This window comes from Chrysoperla carnea, chromosome 5 (genome assembly GCF_905475395.1).
Source record: "Chrysoperla carnea chromosome 5, inChrCarn1.1, whole genome shotgun sequence".
Taxonomy (NCBI): domain Eukaryota; kingdom Metazoa; phylum Arthropoda; class Insecta; order Neuroptera; family Chrysopidae; genus Chrysoperla; species Chrysoperla carnea.
The window spans coordinates 49,196,562-49,211,991 of record NC_058341.1 but is presented as its reverse complement, the minus strand read 5'-3'; the positions used below and the strand labels follow the sequence as shown (position 1 = coordinate 49,211,991).

The window sequence follows — 15,430 nt, the reverse complement described above, 5'->3', positions numbered from 1 at the left end:
TCACCCTTTATATTAATCGTAGTCACTTCGGTCTTTATGTCACATACGCCAATAATAACTTATTTCCGTCAATCGGTTGATGATGAATTCTACTTTTATATTCAAAGTTACGAATAATTATGGATCTCTCTGTATATTTATATTATAAAGAACATCGTAAATTTATTATGCATAAAAAATGTATAATATAGGTACATTTTTTAATGAAGGGGATAAAATGTATTTAAAATGCACATATTCAATCAGTGTCAGGGGCAATAGGACATAATAGAATCAGAACAATAGTCACAACAATAAAGTCTTAGTTGAAAACTAGGCAGTTTTTAACATCCATGATTACAATGATTTTAAGTTTAAGGAGAACTAAACCATCAGCCTTATGGTCTGAGTACAATCGCAGACATTCGGAAGATCTTATATTGCTTCCAAGGGTCTCTATTAACAAAATCGTTGCGGCTATTACAGGACTTTGGCTGGACGGTAGGCATGCTGAACGACTGGGTCTGACATTGTATCATGACTATTGCAGGAGCTGTCACAGTGGAGTGGAGGAGGAGACTATGTTTCATCTTCTCTGTCACTGTCCAGCTCTTGACCTCTCCGACCTAAAGTCCGTTGACGTCAAAGCGCTCCTGTTGTTCTTGAACAACTCCAAATGGTTCATGTAGTAGTGGCCGGGGATGGAACAACCCTTATTTCGGTTTCACAACGGACCCTATGCTCTAAGTGTGCCCGACCCCAGAATAGCCATTCTAACCTAAACTAACCTAAGCCATCAGGAAATATATACTAAAAGTAGGTCTTTGTAATCTATATGCTAAAAACTTCACTCCCATTTCCATATTATTATATTATTACTATGAACCACATATTCCAAAATAGAATCAATTTTCCATGTGCTACCTACCAGGGCTATATATACAGGGTGCGGATTTAAAACCTCGCATAGTAAAAACTTTCATTACTTAATTGATTGCATTGCTAACTTTAAACCGATTATTAACACATAAAGTTTAATAAAGTTTTTAAACTGTAAGTGCAAAGACTATTTCTTGAGGAAACTTCACTAAATCTTAAGTTGTAAGAAAAATCTAGGAACTGACGCAACGATCCCTTAGTTCAAAATCATACTAATAACGAGAAATTGTGAACTAGCATATTGAATTGCAGAAGTTACTAGGGGCGGCAAGAATTGAATAGCCTACTGGCGGAAATGTATAAATCCGCCACTGGCTATATACGATAAAATATCATTGGTACTTCGCTTTTCTGAATGATATATGAAAAATCGATATTGAGTCACTTTTTGATTCAGTTAATATTACGGATGGCTTATCCATCCATTAGGTTAAGATTAATTCGATATGGATGGATAAATTTTCGATGTTTCAAACGACGTGCCAACTATAACAAAACTTTAATGAATTTAATAACTTGCGGGCTGACTAAGCATAGTACAACTATTAATGAATTGGAGCTGCAGGTTAATTAAGATTATTAATCGGTGGTCAATAGTTACAATAAACTGTTGGTAAAATGAAGTTCACCGGGTCATTTAGTAATTTATAGATATAATAATCTGTTGATAGATGTAAGTGTAGTTAGATGTAGTGATGTTGTTAGATGTATAGATGTAGTATGATATATTTGTACATGTTGGTTCAAACAAATCCATTTCCAACAAGTTGCATTATTTTCCTTTTTATACTTAAAAAATTAGTAAATAGACAACTAGTATGACGTAAATGTTAAGTGTTTGTCAAATAATCGAAAATTATTATACATGTATAACGTATACGTAATTCAAGTTGCCTATTTATTAATTTTGTAAGTCAACTTTAACATTAACCGTTTCATTGAATTAACAATTTATTGTTTACAAACAAATAGAAACATTTGCACCACTAAATCATGCCTTACTAATGATATTTGACGCCTAAGAAACACATTCCATGAGGTTTTAGCAAAATACGAACAGTTTCTTTCATTTTCCTTTATTTGTAACATCTTTTACTGTACTAATTGTACAGAGAGGTCGTGTGGACTGTCACATTGTTTTTTAATTACACTTACTTCTTCATTGAAATTTTTATACGTACAGAATAAAACAAAAATCGAACAAAATTTCATATAACAAACTCGTTACCATAACAACACTGATGAAAATAGTATACTATCCTAAATTGGCAAAAGAAAACATTGTCATGCAAAATTCCCATTCCCAAAAAAAAACTATCTAATAAATTATTTAAAAAAAAATTAAAAAACAAATCGTACATACAAAAAAAGCACAAAATTACTCATGATTTCAATATTACAACATAAACAGCTGATATGCAACATTATTATAATAATACTTTTGTGAATCTATCTTTGTCATATACCTCAAAAACGTAGAACACTTCTCTCACTTCAAATTGCAAAAAATTATTATAAGATCTTTGAATTCAAATATAAAAAAAAACAAACATGCATTAAAATTCAACTTGTATATTGTTAAAACAAAAAAATATGGTCACTTAAAAAAAATCGAAAAAAAATAAAACTCACAAACTTTTAAAACATTATTTTCCTTCAGAAATAATTTTCACTAATCACTTCACATTTTTTTTTTAAATAACATTTTAAAAATCACTGAAAATTAGTTTTACTGTTATATTGTTTATATTTTTTTGATACGGTATTAATTTTTAATATCTAACCTAATTTTTGGAAATTAAGTTTTGAAATCAATTTATGTCTCTGAAATAATATGTTGAATTTTACTGCAACTGCTGTTTTATTTAGTACAAAATTTTCTATATAAAAAAAAATTGTTATAAACACGACATGACTACTTCTTGCCGTATGGACTGTTGGTGCCCGGCAGTACGACGTTCTATCACACGCTAGATTGTTATTGCTTCTGGCTGGGTGTTTGTGTGTGAAGGGTAAGGGGCACCGAACTGTATATATGTATTATATCGCGTATCTTAATACTTTACCTCCTACAAATACCTACGCGTTGTATTAAATTTATAGGTACTTATCATTAAAACAATAATATAGCACTCTTTTAATTCATTTTTGTGATAAAACACATTTTTATCATAAAATTTCACTTTCCATTTCAAACTGTTTCATTGTTTATTTGAAAACTAACACTTTTGCGCAGTAGAAATTTTTTCAGGTGATAGAAAAGGCGCAATTTCAGTTTAGTTAATACGCATGCTCAATATGGTTATTCAATTGTTTTTTGAAATATTTTGTTATATTTTGGACATAACATTCAGCTAACGAGCTAACTAGTGATATTTGATTACTTTGCTAAGCCAAACGAAATTGTATGTGTTGATAAGGTATTTAATTGTTACTATTTTCTTTTTATCGATTCTTTAAAAACAGTCGCTTGAGTTTCATTAGTTAATTCAGTATTGATTAACTTGATTAGTTTGGTTAACTTCAATGACTTGTTATTTAGTTTGCTTACTAGCTGTGAACTACCCGCTTTGCTAAGCAACATCCCCACTTACATCCCTCCTCCCATATCCCCTTATGCAGGGATTACAGTTTTGTAATATACACGTCATGCTCTTTTATTTGTTACCCTATTTGGGTATATTTGAAAATATTACATTATACATCCCCATTTTCTCGCTCCGCTTTTCCACATCCCCAAGGTTATAAATAGATAAAAAGAATCCTAGAAGCTGGTTGTATATATTGTCAATATTTGAGCTTAATCGATGCACAACTTTAAGTTTTTGAAGCACACCCCTTTCAACCCCTTACTCTACTATATTATGCATGTATTATTATACATAAAAATCTTCCTCTTGAATCACGATTAGAAATACATACATAGGGGTAGACAGACGGAACCGACATTGTTTTATACTATGTACTGATGATTAATCGAAAGTTTACGCATATAAATTCGCTTTTTAGCATCGAAATCAGCCCATGTCCATTTATTATTTCTTATAAAATTAATTTTCTAAAGTTAGGCTGGCTTTCAAGTTTAAAATAATTTATTTTATCTGGACTTATAAGTCCATAGCTTATTTCGTTGAAGAAGGTTTCATACCAAGTTTCTTAACAACAGGATTGTTACCCACTACGATAGATCAGATTCTCCGAATAAAAATCTTATTATAATTTTTCAACAATAAAGCAAATTTTAATTTTTTGAAACAAGATTTGAAGTATTTTCAATATGTTCCTTCATTTGGTTTTCGATATATCGAAATTTAAAAATAAAAAAAATGTTCAAATTGTAGGTTTGTTTAATTCCATGGATTTTTACCTCAGATGTAGTTAGTTGGGCAGCAGGAACGTATTCGAGTAATACTGGAACAAACCTAGAATGTGAGATTATTTGCAATCCGAAACTTTTTCAGTAGCAACCTTTCAAGGAAGATTTTGAAAGAAAAAGTGAGATATTGAACAATTTAACTCATTTTTGTTTTTAAAGATACAAACCTTTATGTCTTCTCAAAAATCGAATTCTTGTCCTAGGTTTTTTAAGCATTAACACAATATTCACCTTCAGATGACAAAAACTATATTATGGTAAAAACATTATAAATGTACGATTCAACAAAATCAACTTACGGCAAAAATGTAGCCATAAATGAATTAACATCTTTGTAGTTCATTAGTTTGAAATTACATTACCAAAATTCACAACTGTTGTTACAGCTATTGTTTATAATAAGGTAATTTTTATTCAACTCGCGTTTCGTAATTATAAAAATTAATCACATGAATCGCTCATTAATCATTTCTTAGTATATCCTTACCCAAACACTCACGTTGAAAATACCGTTGCGTCACTATATATTATTTTATGTAAATAAATATGGACTTCCTTAAACTTATCTTTAAAATAATTGAACATCACTGCGAATTGTAATAAAAAGAAAACTAAAAATGTTTAACAGTCTTTATTGAAAATTATTGGAAATATCATAAAACTTTGTGCAATAAACTGAGGCGGATTTTGGTATAGACTGAGCAGGTGGTTTTAGCTTAAAGCGGTAATTTTAACGGTAAACAAAACAATATTGATGTAAGCTTCATACTTAAGTTTTCATTGATTACATTTGCATTAAATTGTAGACCTCCTTTGCTTTATTTTGTCAAATATTTGTCAAGTGCAGTTGTCAACCCTCCCGTTTTACACCGGAGCATAATGAATTTTCTCCGTTCTTCAGATTGACTAATTAATGTCAAACTAAAAGCACATTTTCGCAAAAGAAAGCGAGCCACTAGTTTACCCTGTTTGGAAACAACTTAAAACTTAAAAGGAACACAGTAGCTCATAAAAAACATATCATTTTCCAAAGGTCCTAAAAAATGACTCACATTATTAAGAGTTTTTTTATTCACTAACCGAATTTATTAGTATTATTAGAATTTTTAGTTTTTGGGAGATATAAGTTTGTAACCCTACTTGCGTGGGTAAGACGGTATGAAGCTATCAGCCTATAGCAGCAAAAAGCTAAATCCACCATTGGCAAGAAGGCTAATCAGAAAAATCTTAACTACTACACATCATCAAGTAAAGAATATTTTATCACAGGGTACAGAAAATAATATCAATAAAATACAAAATGTATAAAAAAAGAGATAAATAAAAAATTGATTGTCATATAATGTGCTAGTTGTGTCGAAATATTTACGCAAAATTTTCTTTTAATTCTATTGTTGGCACTCCTTCGAATGCATCAGAACCCTCATTATCCATTTCTTTTTGAGCTTCATTAGATTGAGGCATACGTAAATATTGATAAGGCGGCGGACCAATTATACTTAAAACTACAGGCAAGAACACAACACCGTGGAATAGTCCAAAAACCACGACCAGGAAAAATATCTAAAATAAAATAACCAAAAATGAATTATTTGGAAATGCGATTCATGAGTATACTTCTTTACCTTAAAAAATGACTGAAAAACGTATGCCTCAGATTGACTTAACATAGACAGAGCCAATAATGTGGATCCACCTCCATAAAAGACAGCGCTACCAACATATGAAACAGTAGCAATTGCTCGACTTTTGCGATTACCCGTAGTATTTGTTAAAAATGTATGTCCTATATGCGTTGCATAATCAACACATAATCCAATTGCCAACTCTAATCCAATACATGCAACTAAGTCAATAGTCAAACCCCACCTATAAGAAAAAAAATTATTATCAAAATTTAAATGTTAACATAAAGCCATATAGTCTTAGAGCCAACAATCGCCTGACTTATGGTATTTTAGAAATTACGTAACACATTTTGAAGATTTTTTAGACTCCTGGAATGTTTATGTTGACATTGTACGATTAGTCCATGATATCATAATCCAAAAAGTATTTGAAAATTTTAATTCCATGAAAAGTTCAATTGTGTATAAACAAAATTAATTATTTAATAAAATTATTTTATGACAATACAATGACATACCTTCAACACAGATGCAACGTTACCAAGCGTAATACAATTATATTAAATTTCATACATTTTGGGATAATTTTTGAATTATATTAACAACTAAAAACAGGATGTTTTGTAAATGGGTACAGTTATTTATAAAGCTTTAATAGGGCTTTTCATTTACAAAATGATACATTTTGTTTCGGACTGTTATCAAGCAAGTATAGACATATCTTATATCTTCTATCCTTGTCAAAAAGCGCTCCTTGAAAAAGATAAAATATATTTAACTATCTTAGATTAAATAGTTTTTTGACAACTGTCCGAAACAAAAGCAAATCGATGAAAAGGTCTATAAAATACTATGGTACTTTTTTGTGTCATTCCGGGTTATGAACCTTAAATTAGTTTGTTTGCCGTTGTTTCCCTACAATGCAATGTAATAAATCGTCTAAAACTAGTAGCTTTAACGTCGTTTTTCACGAAAACCAAGAACAAGAATGACTTTTTATTTTGCCTAGGCTTTTCTTATTATATGAATTTGGATTTCAATTTGTGAAAGTTTGTCATTAAATAGCATTTTCTTCATAACAACCTTAAATTTATTGCACAAAATAATTGCTATATCTTCAGTTTTTAAATAAAAGAATTGCTGGGAAATGTGAAAAAATTAACGTTCATTTTTCAATGTTAGCAATATAATTAATTTTTTGTTACATAATATATGTTAAATTGACTCCCCCCCTTAAATGCGTTACGTAATTTATAGATATTCCGTGAACAAGTTTCATGATTTTACTTAATATACAGATACTTTTCGAGTTTTGAAAATCATATTCTTATAAAGTGACATTTCCGCCTGTTCTTTGTATGCAATTCTTATTACACATTCATAATAAGTTTGCATTAACATTTTACAAGCGCATGAAACGACAGACTTGTTGATTTGATAATTTAGACATCGATTTAAAGCAATTCATAATCGAAATTTTGCATCCTCATTCTCTGTACATAAAGTCTACGATAATAAATAATCTTAATATGAAACTTGTTAAAATATGCCGGCTACTGGCTCATATATGTCAATATTAAATATAGAATTAAAACATCTTATAAGAAATATACCCGTTTGTGCATCGGCATGTTACTATGCCCGGGTGTTAATAAAAATGGAAACCACCACTTTTTGATTTCAGACATATAAAATCACACTGACATTGCTGGTAGCAACATTCGATAGAATTAATAAAAATGATCAGATAATATGTAATGTTAGCCTATATTTAATATTACAAGATTTTTTATTTTATCTAGAAAAAATAATTCACATCCGTACCGTTGCATATAACCGCAAACATTAATCATTGTAAGCAATACACATACAAATATCCATACACACATTTGTAAATTTGTAACGAGTATCACGGTACAAAACATAACGCAAGCCAATGCAAGCATCAAATTTCTTATAACTTCAACTTCTATCACCTTAAAAACATGTAAAATTGTTTTTAAAAAAATATCAAATAAGCTAGGAAAATATGTTATTACCTCATCTGTAACCCAACTACCAAAAATTTTTGCCCAAACCGTGGCAAATCTATCGCCTGTTGTTATGCTATTGTTCCGAACTATATTTTCTACGGCTTGTTTTGCTGGTAATGTTTCTTCAGGTCCTTTAAAAATATTAAAACGAAACTCAAAACCAGCAACTGTTGTTGGAGGTGCTGGAAGTCCACAAAGTAGATCAGTTTCAAAACGAAAATTTCTTTGATAGCGTGCACCTCTAGGGCTGTATAAAAATTTTCCGATGTATTCGCTCCAAATTTCGTCTGACATATTATATGGTTTGAAATCTGCACAAAAAAATTAAATAAAAAATGGATAAGTATTAAGAGTTTTAAAATTCAATAACTTTCGCTTGGGATTAACGTACGGGAAAAAGAATAACACTAAGCTTTGTGTTCATAGTAGCGGAAATTCCATATCAAACGAAACGAATTACAGAAATTAATAAATGAATACAATATCGAATAATCGCGCGTATGATGAAATGACCCAGTAGGATTAAAATAAGTAGATGAAGTGAATTTGTGTATTCTTTAAAACTGTTTTTGAGCCCCAACTAGACCCGACCGGGGCTGAGAAGTGATGCTCGACTTTATCTTACCTGCATTTAAAGCTTTAGCGTATTCAATAAATGGTACAGTCCAAGTATCCACATTATTAACGATATCCGTACGTTCTTTCAATTTCAACGCCATATTATGTATGTTCATAAATTCATGTGAATAATTTAATTTTCCAAAAAATACAATGCCTTCATATCCCATTTGTGGAAAGTACTCATTCCGTTCTTTCAAATAGGCATGTAAATATGTATTAGCTGGTATAAACCAATATGGATCAAATCTTTGTTCTAATTCCATCGCACTTTGTAAACTTACACCAAAAGTAATTAATGTAATCAAAATTACTAATACCTGAAAAGGAACTTATTTTAGAAATGTAAAATTTTATGAGATTATTTTCAAAGAACGCTTGGGTAGAGGACTGTTATCGAATTTGCCACATAGCCCATAAAAATGTAAAAGTTGACTTGATAACATAATCTTAAATTAAAATTAATTATTTTTTTGTTAACTAGCTTGTATACAATTTTTAAAAATCAAAGCCATTAAGATTATTGACAAGTTAAAATTGCCTTTATAGTTTATGTCATTGTATCATAAATAAACATCAATTATAATCTTAAAGTTTACGCTTAAAAATTTTATACAAGCTAGAAAACAAAAAATATAAATAATAATAAAGTTAATTGTTGACAAATAAAAATTCGATGAGTTACAAAAAAATTACACTCTATGTCTAGAGCTCGTATAACCGAACTGGAAAAGGTGCTTGGCATGAATTCAAGAGGTCCGGTGTTCGCGCCCTGGTGTGAGTGTATTTTTTCAATTCTCTTTAATTAAATTAAAATTGATTAAAAAATGAAGAAGTTATAAGCATTCGAAAATAGTTTCCCGTCTCTTTCTTGCAAAACAGAGTTTTATATGTAATCTCTACGGCGATACTCAACAATATCATATATCCGTGGCATATAATAATCCGTGGAGGATATATTATATGCCGGAGATCGGCACTCATGTGCCACAGTTCTTCTAATGAATATACAACGGAAGAATCTCTCGTCTCAAATCGTCTTCTTTTTACTCACTAGCTCACAATTAAAGACTAAAAATGCATTATCGTTTTAGTAATTTTATTCTGGTAGTATAATTAAAATAATAATTACTTTTCCTGGTCTCGTTAAAATAAATTTAGAATAAACAGCTTCAAAAATACTTGAAGAATAATTCCGTTGACTCCATGCTGGATACTTATAATCAGGATGTTTGTAACAAAAAATAAATGCATTATAATCATTTTTAATACGTTTCTGATCTAACGTAAAACACGCTGTGAAGAATGTTACAGCAAATACAAAAGTTAGAAAAACACCAACGGCAGCGTAAAAACAGAATGATTGTAAGCATGGTAAAATCTGAAACAAAGAATTTTTTATTAACATTTTTGTTTGTTAGTTCTAGCATTTATACATAATAGTGCCAAAATAAGACACTGCATAATATTTTATTAGGGCAGTTTTTTTTCTAATCACTGTATGTCATAAATACTGGTTTTGATACAAAGAAAGTCTGTTAAAAGTACTTACCGTAGAAGCTCCAATTATAAAAGCAAGTACATCTGTAAATGTAGTAAGCGTTATAGAAGGACCAGCATGACGTAACATTTTTCCAATACAAATGTTTAGATCAACTTTGTCCAATTGATCCAGCTGATTCCAACTTGCCATCATGACAAACATATCGTCAATTCCTACAGAATATGGAATATCATGTAAATGGAAATTATTTAAGTCTAAAATAGTTTCCTACCTAATCCCATTAATAAAAATGGTAATGAAGTATGTACCGGTCCGTATGATATTCCAATTAACGAACAAATTCCACAGGCTGATATAAAAGCCATTCCAACACACAATAAACCAAATCCACCTAAAATTGCCCTAAATTCAATCCAATTATAATTTGATAATACTAATTGTACATAAATCACCATTAAGGTAATTCCAATTGCTAATTTATCAATATCTTGAAACATGGTCGCTCCGCTAACATCTCCAAAACTACAATATACATCTCAAAATTATTTCTACAATATTTTGTAAAAAAAAACAATTCTAAATTTCAGAAGTTCAAGATTACAGTTTCTCAACAACAGACCCGTGCGTACGAGAAGGGTTAGGGGTCATTTTGGCTTACCTATTGAGAATCTCTTCGTATAAATTTGAACTAATAATATAGTCCTGAAAATGCATTAGCGAGCAAGACGTCAAAAATTCACTCGAAGCACTCGATATTTGCAATGAAGATTCGTTTTCAAATATCTACCAATTGCTTTTCGTTCTGCCGATTTTACCTGTGACAACAGCAACGAATGAACGTTTCTTTTCAACTTTGCGTGATTTCGAACCATACCTTAGATCGACAATGTCAGAAGATTCGCTCTATATACATCGCAGTGTAGAAGTCGATGTGCACAAAGTTTTGGAAAAATTTTTTTCTGAACCTTGCAGAAAAAAGAGTTTCTTGTTTTTATTGACTTTATGATGTAACGTGATAAATAAAAGTTGGAGTCAACCCCCGCCCTCCCTTGGCTGATTCCTGCGCATGGGCTTGCTCAACAGATAACACTAACTATTGGTTCTACATTCCTAAAATTATTTATAGTAACTGTTCTTATGGTGATCTGTTTTAAAAAATTATAACTTTGATGTTGAAAATAAAAAAAGCTCAAGTGCGTTAAGTCGAACAATTGAAAGCATTACTCATTGCAGAATTAATATGAATTAATATCGGAAAAGTTTCAAATCAATCAAGGAATGTTTCAAAAGCAATGGAATTGAATGCTATACGAATAGAAAACAGCGAGAATCTATTCAAGTCCCTAAAATTTTAATTATATAAGCTTCAGCCAATAAAAAATAGAAATTTATTCCGGTAATTTATTTTAATAAATTTTATAACTTCTGAAATTTAAAAGCAGTATTCTGACGAACTCTCAGAATATTTACCTTCGACTTGCTTCATAAAAAACTTTGACGTCATCAGTAACATTTTTCGATAATTTTTCCATTGTATTTAAAAATGCTTTTTCCCATTTCAAAGATGATTCTGAAGCCTTATATTTTTTAGTTTTAACTTTTAATTCAATTCAATAAAATGATTTTTTTAAACATACCCAATCCGCGGTCCCAGCATCGTTTCCAGCAACATTCATATCTACATCCTCAAAATTTACATTAACCATCCATAACGCTACCAACGATTCCGCTGATATAATGTGACCAGTTGAATTACGTTTGACACCACCCAGTAAAGAGGAATAATTCATTGGATGTCCCGACACAGGACTAAAAACGGAATATTCTCATTAAATAAGGAGTATTTTTTTACAAAGGATAATGGTAAATAACCTAATTGCTACAGAATTAATATCGTCAATAATATCTTCATTTGTTAATTCGCTAATTTTTTCTGGATCATATTTCCAAATATCAACAATGTTCCATTCGATACATCCTAATTTCATATTGTCTAGGATTGCACAGTAAAGATGTATATTTAAATCTACGCTAGGATCGAATTCGTCAAAAAAATTTGTTATGTTATCATCATTGGGATCAATTTTTGAGCGTTCTGCAAAAGATAGTTCCAACATTGGTGCTCTGAAATCAAATTTAATTTTTTAATATTATTGGGTTATTATTGACTGCGCCACAAGGAGGGATATGATTTTCGAGTATATGTGTGTATGTTTCTTTGGAACGCTTTGTAGTCTAAACGGTTCAATGGATTTTAGCTTGAGAGGTGTCGTTATATTTGTCTTAATTGTGGGAGTAAAACTACTGGATATATTAATATCAAAATTATAAAAATTAAAATGACCAATTTTTAGCGCTATATTATATGTCTTCAATAAAAATTTTCCTCTTAAAACCTATCGAGTGATATCACAAATCGATTTATGTAAGAACATTAATATCGGTCCACGCGTGTATCTCTAGAGCGCCACAAAGAACCAAGCATACATACCAAGGATGAAAATGAAAGCCAACGAACTAAAAAATCCTAACTAAAAAGTGTAAAGTAAAAATAATAAATTTATAAAAAAAAAAAAGCCTGACTGAGTTAAATAAAAACTGGAAAGAAATAATCAAGTTCAGTAGTTTACATACCGGTTTTAATTGTCAGGACCCTTTATTGGAAATATTTTAGCCGGTCTACATTTTAATAGATATCGACTGTTAAAATCGCTATGTAAACCATAGAGATAATACATATAGAGAACGCCGGGGGTCGAACGCGAGAGCTAAGACTGTCAGTGAGTTCCCCTATGCCCTTAAAATAATCATATGTACATCTTATATATTATTACTCTAGCAAGTTTGTTTTTTCCTTTTCAGTTTTTATTTAACGACGTTGGTTATTTATGTCAAAAAAACGTAATTTTTTGTAACGATTGTGATCCTGGAACATACCTATTCGTGGACCTAGGAATAAATATTACAGAGGTAAAGGTAGTTTAAAATCAAATAAAATCTTACTTAAAACAAACATCGTCCCATTTAACCATGCCATTACTTGTCTGAACCTTCTTAATCTTTTGACTTAGCTCGGCCACCTGTAAACCATTTAGAACACCCCGTTAAATAAATTAAAATTTTACACTTTGACCGCGTACAATAAAGTTTTTTTCAAATAAACACTTGAAGGTAAAAATTATTTAGTTAATTGTTACGATAAAATTAAAAAAACCATAATTAAACGTTATGTAAGATTTTCAAGGTCCCATTACTTTTTATTAAAGAGTACTACAACCATGGTCAAAAAAGTTGTACAATGTACAAATTCAGACTTGTAACAAAAGATGTCCAAACATTGGCGCAGCTGGGACAAAGCAAGGGTGGACAATTTCATTACCCATTAGCTGTTCATTACCCATTATGAATGAAAAATACCAAAATATAAATGAAAAGCTAATATTTAAATGATAATGCTATTTAAAAATCGATTTTTTTGAATCGAGAAACGTGTGTCAGCTTTTAAGAGTTAATATACCGATTTATATTTCCGTTAAGAACTTCATTTTAATTTCAAAACATCAAGAAAATTATGGGTCAAAAGTTTGTATCTAAAAAAAGATTATTTTTCTATAGGCATTCTAACAGCTAGGCTAATGATTTAAATCGATAACGTTTATCTATTTGCCTAGCCTAGTCTTTTAAATTTAGTTCCGCTTTCTGTCACCTGGCACTGAAACTAGCACACTGTCAATATGGCGACGGCCAACAACAATATTATAAATGATTCTCGCAGTTTGAAGCAAAAAAATACCAATGGAAAAGTATAGTGACAAAAAATTGGTACTATTAAAAATTCACAACAAGAGTTAAAGTACTCTGATACAAACTATGGCGTCGAAATTTCAAAAGTTCAGTTTCTTCGAGAGATACTGAGGTAATGCAGTCACCTTTTGGTGGTCAAAGATTCCAAAAGTTTAGTTGTAGGCCTGCTTTGAACCATGGCGCAATAATAGATGGGCTTGATTTAAAAACATAGTTTTTTACGAATACAACTACCGTGGATTTTGAACTGCGTTAGCAAATAATATTTTAATTATTTACATGTGTATACTGTGTTATTGAGTTATGTTATTTGATATCGTGATTACCAAATAAGAATATGGCTGAATATCATTCAGGACACAAGTTGAACGGCGCCGTTTAGTAAAAAGGCTATGCTGTTAACTGAACGGCCTGGCGATCGATGTGTGATCAAATATAAAATTTTTGGCATGCTTAACTCTTGGAAAAAAAGGACAATTTATATGGTCGGTTCTATGAGATGCCGATCACATTAGATTTCCAGTAAAATTGAAGCGTAGAAAAGAGAGTTAAAAGAGAAGAAAAGGCACAAAAATAATAATTAATTTTCCCATTAATATTGTTAAAATAAAAATATTTATCACAAGCAAAGTCATAGAATATGTAATTTTTGAATGAAAAAAAAAAATGAATCAGGGAATTTATGATCGAGCCTCTGAGATCATACGCTCATACCAATCACTTATTTTCGGCAGCAAATCAATTTGGCATGAATGGATAGCATGAATTTAATCAGAGTACCTACACAATTTTTGAACCCAGTAGTACCTAATTGTTTAAGTTAACAATTGAGAAATCTGCGCATGACCACTACACAAAAAAACTTTAAACGTACCTGTCGTAAAACATTTGGTGTTAACACATTTTCCGCAGTGACTAAAACAGTTTGTGGACGTATCGCAGTTTTAAAATTTTCCATTAACCATAATGTATCACTATGAAAATTCGAATCAGGTGGCACCCACAAATTTAGAGGATTTTTCTCTTGACGAAACCGTACTAAGCCTACTACACTTAATGCAACAAATATCCAACAATATAGAATAGTTTTCCATGGATGTTTCGCTATTGACACACCTAAACTGATGATGACAAACTTTTAAAATATATACAAAATTTTAAAGATTTTTTAATGAGTACTTACTCGTAAAAAAATCTATCAGAACTTTCCAAAATATATGACGCGAGATGATTACAGCTATTTATAAGAAGCGCCATTTACAAATTATCACTTTTATTTTTCTGTTTTAAAAAGTATAAAATTTTCTTAACTCATTATCAATGATTATTAATTTAATCATGTATTCAATCATAATAATTTATGACAATGGTAAAATTTAATTATATATTTCTTTCTTTAATTAATCAATTACACAATGGAATTAATAAAATCAGTATTAAATATAGTTCATATCACAATAGATCTCCAACAAATCTATGATCACATTATTATTGAATTTTTATTTCTGTACTAATATTAAAAATGTGGAAATGGATGTATAATTTGTAG

General features: G+C 30.4%; 2 protein-coding genes across 2 annotated transcripts in view; both read right to left on the bottom strand.

The window, feature by feature from the left end:
• The window catches only part of LOC123301809 (dual 3',5'-cyclic-AMP and -GMP phosphodiesterase 11-like), a 413,277-nt gene extending 410,796 nt beyond the window's left edge, over positions 1 to 2,481 (bottom strand). The window contains exon 1 of the mRNA XM_044884715.1: positions 2,385 to 2,481. The gene's annotated coding sequence lies outside the window, so the exon portion shown is untranslated. The remainder of the gene's footprint in view (positions 1 to 2,384) is intronic.
• A 2,429-nt stretch (positions 2,482 to 4,910) lies between these two features.
• Positions 4,911 to 15,181, bottom strand: LOC123300661 (NPC1-like intracellular cholesterol transporter 1). The gene is made up of 14 exons (XM_044883268.1): positions 15,065 to 15,181; positions 14,756 to 15,002; positions 13,081 to 13,157; positions 11,950 to 12,201; positions 11,715 to 11,886; positions 11,548 to 11,654; positions 10,349 to 10,599; positions 10,126 to 10,289; positions 9,706 to 9,954; positions 8,581 to 8,893; positions 7,962 to 8,266; positions 7,747 to 7,898; positions 5,920 to 6,163; positions 4,911 to 5,857 (listed from the first exon to the last, which is right to left on the bottom strand). The coding sequence occupies exons 1-14, from the start codon at positions 15,136 to 15,138 to the stop codon at positions 5,660 to 5,662; spliced, it is 2,805 nt and encodes a 934-aa protein (XP_044739203.1). The 5' UTR covers positions 15,139 to 15,181; the 3' UTR covers positions 4,911 to 5,659.
• Positions 15,182 to 15,430: the final 249 nt, after the last annotated feature.